The sequence below is a fragment of the Bombus impatiens genome, unplaced genomic scaffold, assembly GCF_000188095.3.
Source record: "Bombus impatiens unplaced genomic scaffold, BIMP_2.2 scf_0036, whole genome shotgun sequence".
Classification (NCBI taxonomy): Eukaryota; Metazoa; Arthropoda; class Insecta; order Hymenoptera; family Apidae; genus Bombus; species Bombus impatiens.
This window is the reverse complement of record NT_176455.1, coordinates 254,073-269,956: the sequence shown is the minus strand read 5'-3', so window position 1 is coordinate 269,956 and position 15,884 is coordinate 254,073. Positions and strand designations below refer to the sequence as shown.

Here is a 15,884-nt window from a genome sequence, read left to right as displayed (position 1 = left end):
ACGCGAAAAAAGAAGTCGAAAATATAGAATAAAAATTTTTCGTTTGAGGCTTTGTTTTCGAGAAAATCGACTTTGAATTTTCGCTCAGTACGCGTGCACTTTATCACGTCTCATTATAACGGATCTCACTGTAGATCGTTCTCCTGATGAAAAAATTTAGAAAAAAAAAATAAAAAAAAATTTTTATTCTATATTTTCGACTTCTTCTTTCGCGTAGAATCACCCCTTTACCGCTTGTACCGCCAGTTACCAACCACCCTGTATATGACTTTAATTTATTTAATACAATTATATATATATACAAATACACGATCATCACTTATTTTTCTATCATTAACGCACTTTGCTTATTTTACATGTTAAAGCCCTAATTTTAGAAAACAATTTGGTGAGTATATTTTATAGGAAGTTATCATTTTCAATTCTATAAAATCTTAAAATCTATGATGCTAACTCTATGAGAATGCAACCCATGAGTATTAAATACTATTTACCACGTTTTATTTGTCATATCAGTATTCCGGTATCGAGTTAAAGCTTCCAGACCAATTTTCTTGGATGTTAAATGCTGGATTAGACCTAAAACATCACATAGTTTTATGTATTTAATAAAAAAAGTCAACAAACTAACTTCAAAATTTTACTTAATTGAAATAAAAACTTATAAAAATTTCTTACCTTCTATTAAGAAATTTTGAAAATCTTACTATTATAAGCTCGCACTTGCATTGGTTAAAAATGCGCATGCAAAGATAAGTTAATCATTCACGTGATAAAACGGATTATTAACAGAATTACAACAAATACGATTACAATGATAGTGTAAAACCCTGAATATAAAAGTATTTGAAAGAAGTCTTCTATATTGTCATATTTATTCTATTTTTAACTTCTACCCTGGTTATAAAAACTTTGTATATTAAAAAAATAGATCTAATATAAAGTACATACCATGTATAAAGTTGGAGACAGATGAAGACGCAACTTTTGAAATATGGTTTTAAGTAGTTAGATGCAGATTCATGATGTAAACTCGATTATGGTCTTAATGATGTTTCTGACGTATTGAAGAAACTATGAATGTAAAAAGGAATAATTTTCGAGATCTTAACTATATGTAATACATTGAATATTTAGAAGATTGTGATGAATATAAGAAAAGTACGTTTTGTGCAAATATTAAAACAAATTTTTCCTTCTTCTGGCAATGAGATACAAATTGATTTCATATTTGATATATCAAAAATGTAAAAAATGTATATAAATATCCTGTTAAAAAATACGAAGTGATGCAATAAAAACACACAAGCACACAATTTGCGTTACATGTTTGTTAGTATTTATTACAAAATGTATACAATGTTAATAAAGCATACGTGTCTGCAAATAAAACGTTTTCTGTTCAGTGTGTAACCATAACCATAATTTCATAATCTTATCTTAAAATTGAACAATATGATTAATTTCATGTAGCAATTAGTTACAGATAACATTACATAAACGTATTAAAGTTTCAAATATACTATATTGAACAGATTTTGTGGCCTAATGTTTGTTACTTTGATAAACTTTATGACTATTATGATGTACTAATGAGCAAACTATTCTTAAGCATGAGAGCAATTCATGATATACATGCAAATTATTATAATCCATTAAAAACACGAAAGATTAAAATATCATATTATGAATATTACCTGGATCTTTTTACTATTTAAATGCGCATTATATCAACTAACAATTATTTTCACAATTTTTATAAAAATAATTTATTAGTACATTTATTGTTATTTACTATATATTTCGGCACAAAATGCGTACTTTGTTATATTACTTTGCTAATTAAAATATACGTAAATCATATAAATGAAAATAGCAATTTTTTTCATATTTAGGTAGTAAGTATTACAAAACAATTAACTGACAAAATCTTGTTATACATAAAATCTATACAATTCTTACCTTGCATATATTGCAGGGTTTGATAATCCAAGTGTTGTACTTACAGGACTTCCAATATATCTCTTTACGAACTGTAACAAAAGTTAATAATAAAATGATCGATAATAGTTAAGAATCAATCACCCTACTTAATAGCGTACATACCCAATGGTCACCAAGAGAAGTCGCACCCATACTCACAGCCATATGAATAGTCAAATAAAGGCAAAATAGAAGATATAAAATAGAATATATTGTAATTGCAACTATTACCGCCCAGTGATGTGGCAAATCATCTTGGACAGTATTTATTACAAAATATATATTTATAGCTATTACAACAGCGGATAATGCTGTCGCAACAATTTTATTAGTTCTGAAATATAAAAGTATGTATAAAGTCGTATAAACTTAAAAAATTTCAACTGTAAAATTAAAGACATGAAACATACAATCCGTTTCGAAATGTACCCATAATTTTAGGACTACTAGTAAATGCTATCGTTGGCAGGGTTGCAAAAGGTAACTGAAGAGTCATAATTGCGTTCAAAATATCATTCATGCCAGTTAAATTATCAATGTCACTAAAAAATGCGACAAGGAAGGTTGGAATGATAGCGATCATTCGCGTAAAAAGTACTCGCTTCCAACGAGCCCACTGAAGATTTAAAAATCCTTCCATTGCAAATTGTCCGGCATACGTTCCTGTCATCGTGGAAGATTGGCCAGCAGCAAAAATACCGACAGCCCAAATATACATTGCTGCCGCACCAAAGGCACAGCCCAAAAATATGCCACCTTTGTTAAGGTCTACTGAGATGGTTGTATTCTCTTTCTGTAATTAATGAAATAAGATATAATAAAAAAGCTAAAATTTTTAGGTAAACAAATTCGTATTAATCTAATTTGGTTTTTACCTTAAATGTATCCATTCCTACAGTATAATTGTTAGCTTCACACAGATTGTACTAAAATATAAAGGAACGAGTATGAAATATATTGTATAAGATAATTACATTACAAAATATCATTTAGAATTCTTAATTACTATACTCACAACTTCTAAACTAGTCTTGTTAAAAAGACCATGCGCAAACACTGCGACAACAAATACGTTAATTATAAAAGATACCAGAAGTGCAATGCATGCCTCAATGAAGTAATACATATTTGCCTCATTCACTTTTTTGGATTCTTTACGGTCAATGTCTCTTGACTAGAAATTATAGATTATATTATAGTATTTATTTAACACCTGGCAAATATTTAATACATCAGAATGCCTACTTCTTCAATTTCATAAAAAAGATTACTTATACTCTTTGTTCTTTCCTTACTTTAACAAGAGCACTGTGAAGATATAAGTTATGTGGCATGATAACTGCACCAACAATTCCTACAGCTTGTAACAACATATTTCTGTCATAATCTTTATACCAAGGTATAAACATTCCACTTATCACTTCATTTTGAGGTGGGGCAGAAACAACGTACTAAAATATAGAAATAATAAAATCATTTTCATTCACATATACACACACATATATGTATTTATTTATTTATTTTACCTCATATCCAAATGTGACAGCCATTATTGTAATAAGAAATCCAAAAAAGAGTTCTAATTTCCTTAAGCCATATTTGTCCAATAATAAAAACGTAAAAGTGTCAATTATCGTAATAAGAACACCACCCCATATAGGAATCCTAAATCAAATTAGATACATACATTATTTATGAATAACAGCTTACATAAAAGGAACAAGAATAGATGACATCAAGAAATTAAAAGAATTTCATAACTTACACTTTATTTGTTAATAAAGATAAAGCAATAGCTGTTCCTATTACTTCTTGCATGTCACTGCCAATTATGGCTATTTCTATCATTATCCATAAAATCATCCTGGGTACTTTTTTATATTGTCTGTAACACATTTCTGCTAAATGCAAACCTGTTACCACACCAAGCCTTGCACTTAATCTTTGCATAATAAGACCAAGAATGGTTGCACTTAACAATACCCATAATAACTAACAAAAAAGAGCATAAATAAATTTAAAAAATAAAAAGAAATGAAAACCATACATGGAAAGTTAAATAAGCAATGAATGGAATAACTTAAAAAATACCTTATATTTGGCAGCTACGCCAGATTGCAAATCAGATTCAATATTTCCAGGATCTAAATAAGCTATGGACATTAAGAATCCAGGACCTGTGAAAGCCCATAATTTTCTAAAACTAAAGAAACCCTGTGGAAACCAAATTAGAAATGATACAGTTAAAAATCCATATATTAACGTAAAAAATTAATTTAAGCTCCATTGGTACTAATATATACTACATTTTCTGTTTCTGGTATATGAACTTTTTCATCAGCAAAGTACGTCTGATTGTTATTAGGTGCCAAACAGGTATTTTCATTTGCTCTCTTATTATTTTGATTTTCCTCCTGATGCACATAAGATGCTGTTGCAAATGTTGAATCATTCTGAGGCTCGATAATGTAACTATTCTGCATGGTATATTGATAAGATCCCTCTGAAAAAAGTTACTAGTTTGTTACATATTTTAACATTATTTGAGATACCAATTTAAACATATTTATATATTTAAACATATATTTAAAAGTATTCAATATTATAGTATTATTACAATATTGCGATATTATTTCACAAAAATAGTATTAAAATAAACCGGATTATATAAAAATTAATTTCAATGACCGTCTAAATTGAATAATTTAATTACCGTGATGATCAATGCAATAAAAGATTGAAATAGTGTCTTATTGAATGCGATACGTATTCAAACTTCATCAAATACGAATGAAATATTTTAATAAAATATGTGAAATACAGAAATACAGGAATTAAGTATAACATACGACAAATTAATGAAATATAAAAATAAACATAAATCTTTTTTATCACTACCGACAAAATATTTGGATAAATATAAAAATAAATAGAACGTCACATTCCTATAAAATTAAAAAAAAAAAGAAAGTACGCTTCCGTATAACTAAAATAGAAACATAACTGAAGTAAAAACGCACATTACACAGTACACCAAGCACGTAAATGTTAGCCAAGTGAGATCACGACAATAGCCACTAGTGATCACTATTCACCGACAGCCTGACAGTCACTAACTATTGCGAGATTTGAGAATATTGCGGCAACAACCAGACAAATGAACGAGAGTAACAAGAACGAAACATACAACATACAGCCATCTTTCTTACATGTTCCCCTTCTTTGCATAAAATATTACAAATATGATGTTAGCGGGGATGCCCAAAACATCAGTGTCAGTGACTAACAATAGGAATACATATATGTATGCGCAGAGAATTTATTACTGCCACAGTACAAAGAAATACATGCAATTGTATAAAATTGTAGGATTTCCCCAGGAGATGTATCATAACAGTTGATTATTATAACCCTTACATGACATCTTTCGTTATCATTAATATGTAATGAGTATTTAAGCAATTCCGAGCTTCTATGAATTCGTATTTACGCCATTAAAGTCATTCATTTTCTCGATACTTCCTTCATCTTTTCACTCTATCTTCATTTACTATATGTAGTCTTCCTATCTTTAAGAAGTACTTGAATTTGAGCGATCACTTGAGGAAAAAGATAAAATTTGGATTATGAAGGTTTCCTCTTATCAAAGTTTTAACAAACAAAAATTAAAAATTTTGTATATGGGTTAATATTTTTCAAATTGTAGAGGCTCGAAGAACTCGAAGAAACAGTTTCTATTCTTTCGATTATGAACTGGAGAAGAATGTCTTTTATCACTTGCTTTATTCGACTAAGATTTAAATTCAGTTTTTAAATCAGCTAAGTGACTATATCAATCACAGATGACTTTAATTCTTTAATCAACCTTATTGAGGAGTGCTTATTGCATCTAATTATATTATTACAGTAAATCTTTATTGGATTAATTTGATAATTGTTAAATCAAATCGAAAGCATTTGTTGGGAAGGAAGTCTATAAGATTGGATAGAGATTGAATCTGTTAAATTAAATTATGGTTGTAATAAATTCATCATTCTAGTAAGTAAAACATTTGGTAACCGAGATGTATACATTGTATACATTGATGTATATTATACTCAAGAATTCTCTATGATGTATTTGTTAAAATGATAGGGCATCAAAACACGTACCTATTGTAATCATAGCTTAGTTTCAATTTATTTCATCGCTTCTCTGATAAGACAAGATGAAAACATTCTTTTGCATTGGGGATTTGATTAGGATCTAAATTCTTTTGGTAAATCTTTATCGATTACAATAGGTACTAATCTACGATAATGTGGATCTATATTGATTCCAAAAAGTATTCATTGTATAAAATATTAATAAATGTACAATTATTACCATTGTTTGGAGTGATATTTATTATAGCATTCAATTACTAATTAATTAAATTCAAGAATATTAAATATGTCATTTAGTAGTACTTTCAACCAACCAAGTTTTATTTTTAAGGCCGTTGGGCCGACAAAATAAAATAATAATAATAATACTTTTATATGAATACAAAAATTTGATATTATAAAAATGAAACATAAAACCTGACCAAAATTGCCTGGAAAATCTAGCTATCTGCGAATATTTTTCGTAGCCATTATAAGTAAATAAATTGACGACAAAGATCGAAAAATGAAAATTGTTTTCTTCGAAAAAGAAGAAAATCCTGGTTAAGTGCTATGATTAGTGTATATTAACTTTTTTAATTGATAATCTAACAAAAACAATGTCATTTATATGTTCCTGTAACTTCTCACGTAACTTGATATCGAAATTTAATTAAGCACGATTAGATAAGCTAAGAGTTTCTTGCTCGCTCCCAGAACGCGTTTCTTTTAATGTGAAAATCGGTGGGCGAAAACATTTCTTTAAACAATCGTATTTTTTAATGATATCCAAATTTCGCAAGAATGTGAGATATTAACATTACATAAGATTGTTATATGTAAGATTGGCTGCGGCATATATTGAGGACACTTCAATCCAAATATTTAACTTGGAATATCAAGCAAATGTTTGTGTTAGATATCAGAAGGCGGTCAATCAGTAGAAACCAAGAATTATATGATATATACGTATAAGCCCACTTAATGAAGTACCTTACCGAATTGTAATTTCTCGATTGTCAAGTAGTTACGTATAAAAATGATGAAGGTCTTTTAATGAATAAATTCAGTATACATTTTCGATCGTATTTCCTATTTACTAAAATAAGAATAGCCGTAGACAACGAGCAACGCATAAATTATCGGAAACAATCCATCAATATTTCCTATTCCTACGTGAATCACCGTGGTAAACCCAACGAACAAGGAAAATTTAATATCAACGAATAGAAAAGTTTTGCTTTATTTATATTTTCTGATCCTACGTAATTTCATATTACGATTAACTGCAATATTATCTGTCCTATTAGATAGGAAATTACTATAGTAAATATTATTTCGATTGAGCAACGCGGTAAATCCGTTTTGAAATAAATGTTTGATATCTCTATACATATAAATGTAGATCACTTCCTTTGGTAAAATTAGAATAATTTCTTACAAGAATTCTGATTTCTAAATTCTTCTTTTTTTCTTTCTTTTAACGTTTTTTAACTTGACAATTCTTTTTTCTTTTCCCTCTTAAAGTTTTCTAACTTGATTAACGTCACTGGTACACGATGAACATTTTCTAACAGTTACTGCTGTAATTATCTAACACTTGTAACCTATAATTAACTCTTTTGACTACTCATCAAGTCACCACAAAAGTCCTAGCAATTGTGAATTCGCAATTCTGATTTGTTTTAATTAAAATAATAACAAATGATAAACATATAAGAGATTCTACGAAAATTTCAATAAAATCACAATATTATGGATAAAGATAATAGACATATCGATAAACATAACACACGTTGAAGATAGACAGATAAGAGATTCTAAGCAAATTTCGATAAATCTACATCACAATATCGTGATTTAATATTTAAAGCACAATTTCATTGTGTTTCTCATTATTTCATTAATGAGAATTTGATATAAACTCATTAATTTCAATTTGATATAAACAATATACATTGATGTAAACATTATTTTCTCAATATCTATTCATTAAATTATCGACACTAACAGTATACGTGATCATTAGGAATCGTAATCTCTGAGAAAAATATCTTTTGCTACTACGTGTTAGCTTGTTAAAAAATAACGTCATTCCCTTGAGCCAATTGTAAATGGAAATGATCATAACAATGGTAGACCACCTTTTGTTCTACCTTATGCAATGTTACAACTATTTTAATGTTCCGTGAAAAAAGTTGTAAAAATGGGAAACTAGAGCAGTAATATTTAAGGGCACGATACTAAACTGTTTTTACAGTCTATTGGCTCATTGTGGTAATTAAGATAAATTTTTCAACTGTTTCTTTAGATTTTCCACGTGTGTTGCAAAAATTCATTATACGATAAAACGCGTTTTCAATTGTGGACCGAGGATAACAATTCTAGGTTAACATTAAAATTCTAGCATAGTAGTATATTAGAGAATTAAATAAATCAAAAATTGTATTTCGATTACTTTGTTACCATTATGCAATTAAAGAAAGAAATTGTCGAAAATATACTTTCAAATGTGGCGCGCAATACTAACCTATGTAATTAAATATTAATTTGAAAAAAATTAATATAAAAAATCAAATGAAACCAAAAAGAAGAACGACCTTAATCTCAATTAATCATGCCAAATTAAATAGGAAATTATTCATATAGTAAATGACAAATAAAAACGATATACATAATTCTACAAAATATTTGAATTCTTAGAGTCACAAATATCGAATACTTAAACTCAAAATCCCTAGTGCTAAATATGCGTCATCATATGCATTTATGACAATAATACTCAATATATACTTTTTTTAATTTAATTAGTCTATGTGACAATGTGCAGTATTGTGACATACGATTTAAGGCGTGGTAAGATTTTTTGGAAGTAATGTTGATACTTTAAACGTTCAGATTCGTTCAGAAAGTAATAATTGCATATAAAATTATTGGCCAGCTGGTTCGTACATATAGAAAATTGCCAACGATTCCTTTCCTGTTTAAACAGTAATCATCTCAACTGTATCCTGATTATTGGTTGAATGTCGTGCCATAAGAGTGAAAGAGAACTATGGTTAAGACTATATGTATGGAAAAGTCATCGTAAAGGAATTTTTAAAGCAATAAGATAAGGGATTTATGAGTCAGCCATTCAGTTGTGTTACGGTTGAGCACAAAATATATCTGGCAACTCCGTAAAATCCAAAAATTGCACGATTTTGGTATCAGAAGAAGACTTAAAACGACGAATTTGGAGGGAGTATACGAAGATATTAACTTACCAGGTAATAATGACTTTTTTAATGGTATAAGCTCCATTTTGTAGACAGGTAATATTATACTTCTATTTGACAGATATAATTTCCAACTGATAATTTTTTACGATAACGTTCTTCGGTAGTATTATTTCACTAGCTTGAACATAGATACAATATGTATTTTTTAAATATATTGTTTTTCCTTTAAATTGATTCTTATTGAATTTGTAAATGTGTAGAATTCATATTTTATAATATAGAAACAAAAAAAGTTAAAAATTTATATGCTGCTGATATTTTCAGGAAAATGTCTAACGTTAGTAATTTAGAACAGCAGATTGCAAATTTACAAATTAATCATGGCGATGGCATTAAAACCATTAAGTCTGGGAAAAAAGTGGGACCAGCTGTACCTCCAAAACCAAAAAAATCACAACCACAGGTCAGTAGATCCATTGAATATAATAATAATTATGTAACTTATTCAATAACAATATTTCATAACTATGACTCCCTTTCTATGACTGTTCCATTATTATATGGAAACATCAATGGTAAAATTAACAAAATAAAATTTATTTAGATCATCTTGTTATACAGAATTTAATGGGGTAAAATACTTTCCAGATACCACAAAGTTATACTATAAAGGCTGCATCAGTGCCATCATACAGTACAGTGCTTAATAATTCTGGCCAAAATGAAAAATCATCAAATTTATACGTGAATTCTCCTTCACCATATGTGCCACTAAATATAGAGAAAAATGACTTTTCATTACCATCCACTGCGAATGGAAAAGATGTTCCTAAAAACTATCAGAACAATGAGAATTTTTATGTGCACCAATCAGATGAGAAATTTGAACCAAAATATGGATATGACGAAAAAAATCATTATTCAAATATTGGTAATATGCCTGCTCCTCAAGTTCCAGTTGAAGATCACTCAAGATCAACAAGAAATATCGTATATAGTAATATAGATCCTCCAATATCTATACCAGTTAATAAGACAGCTAAAACTGAAAAAGACATCATCTACAGCAATATTCAATGGAATTCTAAACCAGAAAATACATATTGTAACATTCCTTCTGCACTCAATAATGGTTAGATATATGGAAAATGTAATCAAAAGTCATTTTTATTAGTTTACTAAATCAAATAATTATTATATTACAGATGACTTACCACCACCACCAGAACCTTCAGAATATGTTCCATGTGTGCCGGGTAGTTCCTTCCCACCACCACCGGAAGAATTACCGCCTCCGCCAAGTCCTGTGTCATCTAGTTATAGCGAACTTAGACGTGCTACTTATCAAACTGATTTTCCACCTGACAATTATCCAAATGATATTTATGGTCCAAGTTCACAATCCAGTTCTACATATGAATCTATATACGAACCAATTAATCCTAGACCACCGTCACAATTATCTTGCAATTATTCCATGTACTCTGGTTATGGATCTGCTACATCTACTCAGCCCCAAGGAAAGGTCTCTCCAGTTAAGGAAGTATGTCAAAATTATTATGTTAATTCCTTCATTGTGAAAAAATATTTCCCCAAAAAATTTATTTTTGTTTCAGGTGGACGTTTTGACTGATCTGTTAGTTCAAGGAATGGAAGATAATGCTGAAGACAGTGATATATATGGGATTTGTGCCCAGTGTGGTCGCAAAGTTGAAGGCGAAGGTACCGGTTGTTCCGCGATGGATAAGGTTTTCCATATTGACTGCTTCTGTTGTTATGTTTGTAAGGTTAACCTACAAGGTAAACCCTTCTATTCACTGGAAAACAAACCCTATTGCGAGGAAGATTATTTGAATACTTTGGAAAAGTGCTGCGTTTGCACTAGACCAATACTCGATAGAATATTAAGAGCTACAGGTAAACCTTATCATCCATCCTGTTTTACATGTGTTGTTTGCGGGCAAAGTTTGGATGGTATACCATTTACGGTAGACGCTACAAATCAGATTCATTGCATAGAATGTTTCCACAAGTAAGTAGCATTTGGTTGACCAAATAAAACAATTAATTTTACAAAGTATAAAAATGAATGTTTTTATATTACAGAAAATTTGCACCTCGTTGTTGTGTTTGTAAGTTACCGATTATGCCAGAACCAGGACAAGAGGAAACTGTGCGCGTTGTAGCACTAGATCGTAGTTTTCATATTCAGTGTTACAAATGCGAGGATTGTGGGTTGGTTTTATCTTCTGATTCCGAGGGACGTGGATGCTATCCTTTGGATGACCATGTGTTATGCAAAAGCTGTAATGCTACTCGTGTGCAAGCATTAACGTCACATATGACGACTGAATTATAAATGGCATGATCATTGAAACGATATATTAGATTGTTATATTTACAGTTGCCGTTTTATGAATTTTTATATTTAGAGATAAGTTTCTATAAGACATCCGACATTTAATATGTTTTTGAGGAACTTTTTAATCAAAGCCATTTTGACAATTGAATATGAGTAGGTTTTTCATTATTTGAAACTACGAGATGAATTACGTTAAATATTCATAATATTTCTATACTTTTTTAAAAGATTTATATTTTAGAGATTGTATTTATCTATATGTATTATTGACTCGGATTAGACAGGTTTGAAAAAATTTCAGAACTGGGTTAATGTTACTGCCTTTACACTGCCATATATGAAATTTCAAAAATATCTAAGAATTATATTGTCAAATAATATTTAACAAAAAATTCTAAACTGTGAGCACGTATGTTGTAGTCAAGATTGATTTCTTGTAATAAGTATAATTATTGACTATAATGTGATTTAGTCAGGTATTGCATATATTATTAAGGCAAGGTATTCAATTCCTAATATTAAGAGCAATGTTAGATTTATGTGTGACTATATCCTCATAACGTCAATAATGCGAAGTAGAGATTATGCAATTTATATGCTTCTTTCTATTGATCTAGAATATACAAAACGTTTATTCCAATGTATTGGATCCGTTATGTATTTAGATTTCCGCTTTATGATAAATCATGTGATACGATAGAATTAATACAATGCAAATTAGTGCAAATACCTTAAATTATATTATCTATTTAGCAAGTGAAAAGACTAAAAAAGCAAATAGAACTTAATTGTAAAATGTATTTGTAATGAATATTGAATAAAATAGCGATTATATTTAAAAACAACGCGTGGTCTTTAATTATTCTTCATTAGTTCAATTATTTCTTATTTTGGAAAGAATGAAAAAGTAAACGGTCTAAACGAGAAAGGTAAATACACAAATACAATATATATGTATTGGAGCATTGTATATTTCATATTTTTAATGAGATTTTATTATTATATATTTGCAGGAGAGACTCACACTTATTTTAGTCTATACCTTTTCTTTGCTATGGCTCTTCCATCTATATAATGTTCATGCACAGATGTCTTTATTTTGTTTTTAAATATATGCATCTCTTATACGTAATATATTTTTTTATTATCATCGAGTACTTAGTTTTTTTTTTGTTGTACAACCTACATATCATTTATGTATAATTTATGTTTTTTATTTTTCTTAATACATCAATTTCTGTGTTTTAGGAGGCATGCTTTATAGATTGTGGAATATGATTTGATCACTTTACAAAAAAATGAACTCAAATGAATTCCATATACATAATTTCCAAATTACAATAAAATATAACAGTGCAATCGCTGATTGGCAAACAAAACAAAAAATCTAGTCCGTATGTTTCTTGAGATTGCACAAGTTCATTTATCTTAGAAGTATGCTTAATAATATCGAATCATTGCCAGTCTTAATCCAGCAATAGAAATTTGGCTAAAGTATCGAATTAATAAAAAAATAAATAGCTGCTCATGTAAAATAACAAAAAACCTTTCATCATGCGTAGACAAAACCTATTTCACGCAACATATTGTGAACGTATAATAATCCACAATCGTAGAAAGCACACCGCGTACACTGTGTATGTAATATACATCAATTATATTCCTATGTTCAACTACGCATACCCGCTAATATCTATCTTAGATTTCTTTTTATATTATAATATACTTTGCGAAGTATATATTATATTTTATATCGTATCAGCACCATTCTACGTTGAATTTAGTACATGTATAATAATTGCAATTAAACGACTCGTCTTATTTTTAAACACGTTTCGTTTCGCTTGTTAAATCAGTACCAAACTGAACATAGAATTGTACCTCTTTTTTTTGCTTTTGTATTACCTCTCGTTATAGACGTATATATTTTTATATATATATATATTTATTTTATTTATTTATTTAATTAGGTATGTATACGTGTATGAAATATGCGTGTGTAGTGTGTATATGTGTGTGAGAGAGACAACATTAATGTACTTACACACGGATGCTTACACACGTAAACTGTCTTCTTTTCTCATGTTCTCTGTGTTTTCATTTTGTTTTCTTTTTAACTTGCACGCAATAATCACAGCCACCTATCCAGATACGCGCTCACGCACACCCAAATACGCACCTATCGCACTCGCATTCCATATACCATCGGTATACGTTTTTTATTTATTTTCGTTCGTTAATATTTATAATATATATATATATATCTATATGTATATATTTATATTTGTATATTGCTGAGATATCTTCTTGTGTATTATACATAGAAATAGGTGCCGAAACGAGCTGCTCTGTTCCTTTTTTTTTCTTTTATCATTTTTCCATTTCGATTACATATGTATAATATCGTTCTTTTTTTATTTATTTTCTTGTACGATCATAATAATTAATGAATAAGAAAAAAGGGGGACATGCGACTCGAATGCCGTATGCGATGTTTCCATATTTTGTTTTATTTTTTATTCGCACTTACTAAACTTCGTTTTCGTCTTTACCATTCCTTTTTTTGTATATCTCCTTAAAATCGTCCTTGCTTCTAATTAAATTCCCTTTCTCGAATTCCATTCTCCTAACAGCATACTTTCACACTTTCAAATTCGCTGGGTGCTGGTTTTGGGCCGTGCTGGGGCCCGTAAATCAATAAATAAATAGAGGAACAACATTCTTCAAACATCTTTTTTTTTTTCTTATAACAACATTAGAGGCTCTTGGAACGTAACGCAACAAATGTTCAACAATACAATCACGAAAACAAATAGAAGGCACTCTTACATTTTTTTTATCAACAAATTAATTTCTTTTCGTAACGACTCACGGGTAATCTATATGCGTCCTAGGCCTTTGTCGTCTCATCTACGTGTCCCTCGAATTATATTTCTCCCTTTTTTTTGTTTCTTACTCTTCCGTTCTGTTTATTCTTTCCCTTTTCTCTCTTGTACATAAACCGCTATATATTTCGCCGCGACATCTAAATCACAGCGCCGCACAAACCTTCGGTTCATTATCATTCTCCGTTTTCCTCATTTAAATAGACAATAATAGCTACAATATGCGAGATATGAGATAACAAATTTCTCGTTATAGATAAAAGAAATTTATACGTTCATAACAATTAGGTAGAATATTATTTAACCTTTTATATTATAATAATTTAATTATTGTTATTTGCTTGGAAGCTCACAGCCGACACATTTATTTAATTCATTATTACATACTTGTTTTTTTTTTTTTTTTTGTTCTTTTAAAGGTATATCTTTTTACCGTATTCGTTTTTCGGGTATTTAGGGCATCTCTTTTTCTCTTTTTTTCATCGTTTTTTTGTAACAGCTATTTTTATGACCATCTGTCTTTTTCTCCTTTTTTCTGTTTTTTTGTTTGTTAAGTTTTAAATATTTCCTCCTGCGTCTTTCTTGCGCGGATAACTTGTCGAAAAAAAAGAAGAAATGTAAATCAGTATATTATCATTTCTTTTTCTACTGTGGCGTCTCGAAATTGCGTGAGAATGAGTTGTTTTGTTCACGGTTACTCTAATTAAACTATAAGTACTGGTTTTACCATCAGGTAGAAAATCAAAACTGAGAGATGTGGCAGTGCCTTGAGCAACCGTCTTTTTTTTTTATGAAATCAATTCTATTTCTGCCTCCCTATTACCCTCCACTTCATCGTTATCGTTTATCGACATCACTACCATTTTTTTTTCTTTGAACACATAACAAATCGCTCGTCTTTGTACGATAATAACATATTATTTGTTGTTACCATATTACTTCCTTTTTTTTTGTATGTTTTCTTCTGTCCTATCATCTGTTTGTAATCCATCTATCCTACTCTAGCCTTGCTCGTGAGATTCAATGGTTTATCGAGCCTATCGCGCATAAACGTTAAATACTGCATATATAACATATATAGATTTTAAATAATGTGTAGCATATCTGTATTATCTATTATGATAGAATTGTTATCATTTTTCCCTCTTCGTCTCTTTCGTTAAACATTTCGGTTTTTTATTTAAAGAGATATATATATAATATAGCTTGACTTCGAATTTTCTCTTATTTCCTTTGTTTCACGTTACTCTAATTATATCTGCTCTCTTCGATAGATACGTACATACATATATATGTAGGTACATATAC

General features: G+C 29.4%; 2 protein-coding genes across 11 annotated transcripts; one reads left to right on the top strand and one right to left on the bottom strand.

Annotated features, from left to right (window-relative positions):
* Nucleotides 1-341: 341 nt before the first annotated feature.
* On the bottom strand, nucleotides 342-9,489 carry LOC100747233 (protein Malvolio). 7 transcript variants are annotated; one of them, XR_002947340.2, is made up of 13 exons: nucleotides 5,079-5,214; nucleotides 4,290-4,486; nucleotides 4,075-4,197; nucleotides 3,749-3,975; nucleotides 3,510-3,648; nucleotides 3,279-3,434; nucleotides 2,999-3,157; nucleotides 2,859-2,909; nucleotides 2,394-2,776; nucleotides 2,107-2,317; nucleotides 1,963-2,033; nucleotides 952-1,074; nucleotides 342-579 (listed from the first exon to the last, which is right to left on the bottom strand). XR_002947340.2 is itself a non-coding variant. In XM_012389099.3 (12 exons), the coding sequence occupies exons 1-12, from the start codon at nucleotides 9,409-9,411 to the stop codon at nucleotides 513-515; spliced, it is 1,821 nt and encodes a 606-aa protein (XP_012244522.1). In that variant the 5' UTR covers nucleotides 9,412-9,489; the 3' UTR covers nucleotides 342-512. The 7 variants fall into 7 exon arrangements, 6 of the variants coding, with proteins under 6 accessions (XP_012244522.1, XP_012244541.1, XP_012244551.3 ...); XM_012389099.3 differs by lacking the exons at nucleotides 952-1,074; nucleotides 5,079-5,214 and adding an exon at nucleotides 9,375-9,489; XM_012389118.3 differs by lacking the exon at nucleotides 952-1,074 and having other exon boundaries at nucleotides 5,083-5,223.
* On the top strand, nucleotides 8,861-12,439 carry LOC100747036 (lipoma-preferred partner homolog). Of its 4 annotated transcripts, XM_033322515.1 has the most exons (7): nucleotides 8,861-8,964; nucleotides 9,101-9,377; nucleotides 9,654-9,792; nucleotides 9,978-10,461; nucleotides 10,535-10,872; nucleotides 10,946-11,361; nucleotides 11,436-12,439. In XM_033322515.1, the coding sequence occupies exons 3-7, from the start codon at nucleotides 9,658-9,660 to the stop codon at nucleotides 11,686-11,688; spliced, it is 1,626 nt and encodes a 541-aa protein (XP_033178406.1). In that variant the 5' UTR covers nucleotides 8,861-8,964; nucleotides 9,101-9,377; nucleotides 9,654-9,657; the 3' UTR covers nucleotides 11,689-12,439. The 4 variants fall into 4 exon arrangements, with proteins under 4 accessions (XP_033178406.1, XP_024225836.1, XP_024225825.1 ...); XM_024370068.2 differs by lacking the exon at nucleotides 8,861-8,964 and having other exon boundaries at nucleotides 9,030-9,377; nucleotides 10,002-10,461; XM_024370057.2 differs by lacking the exon at nucleotides 8,861-8,964 and having other exon boundaries at nucleotides 9,030-9,377.
* The last annotated feature ends 3,445 nt before the right edge of the window (nucleotides 12,440-15,884 follow it).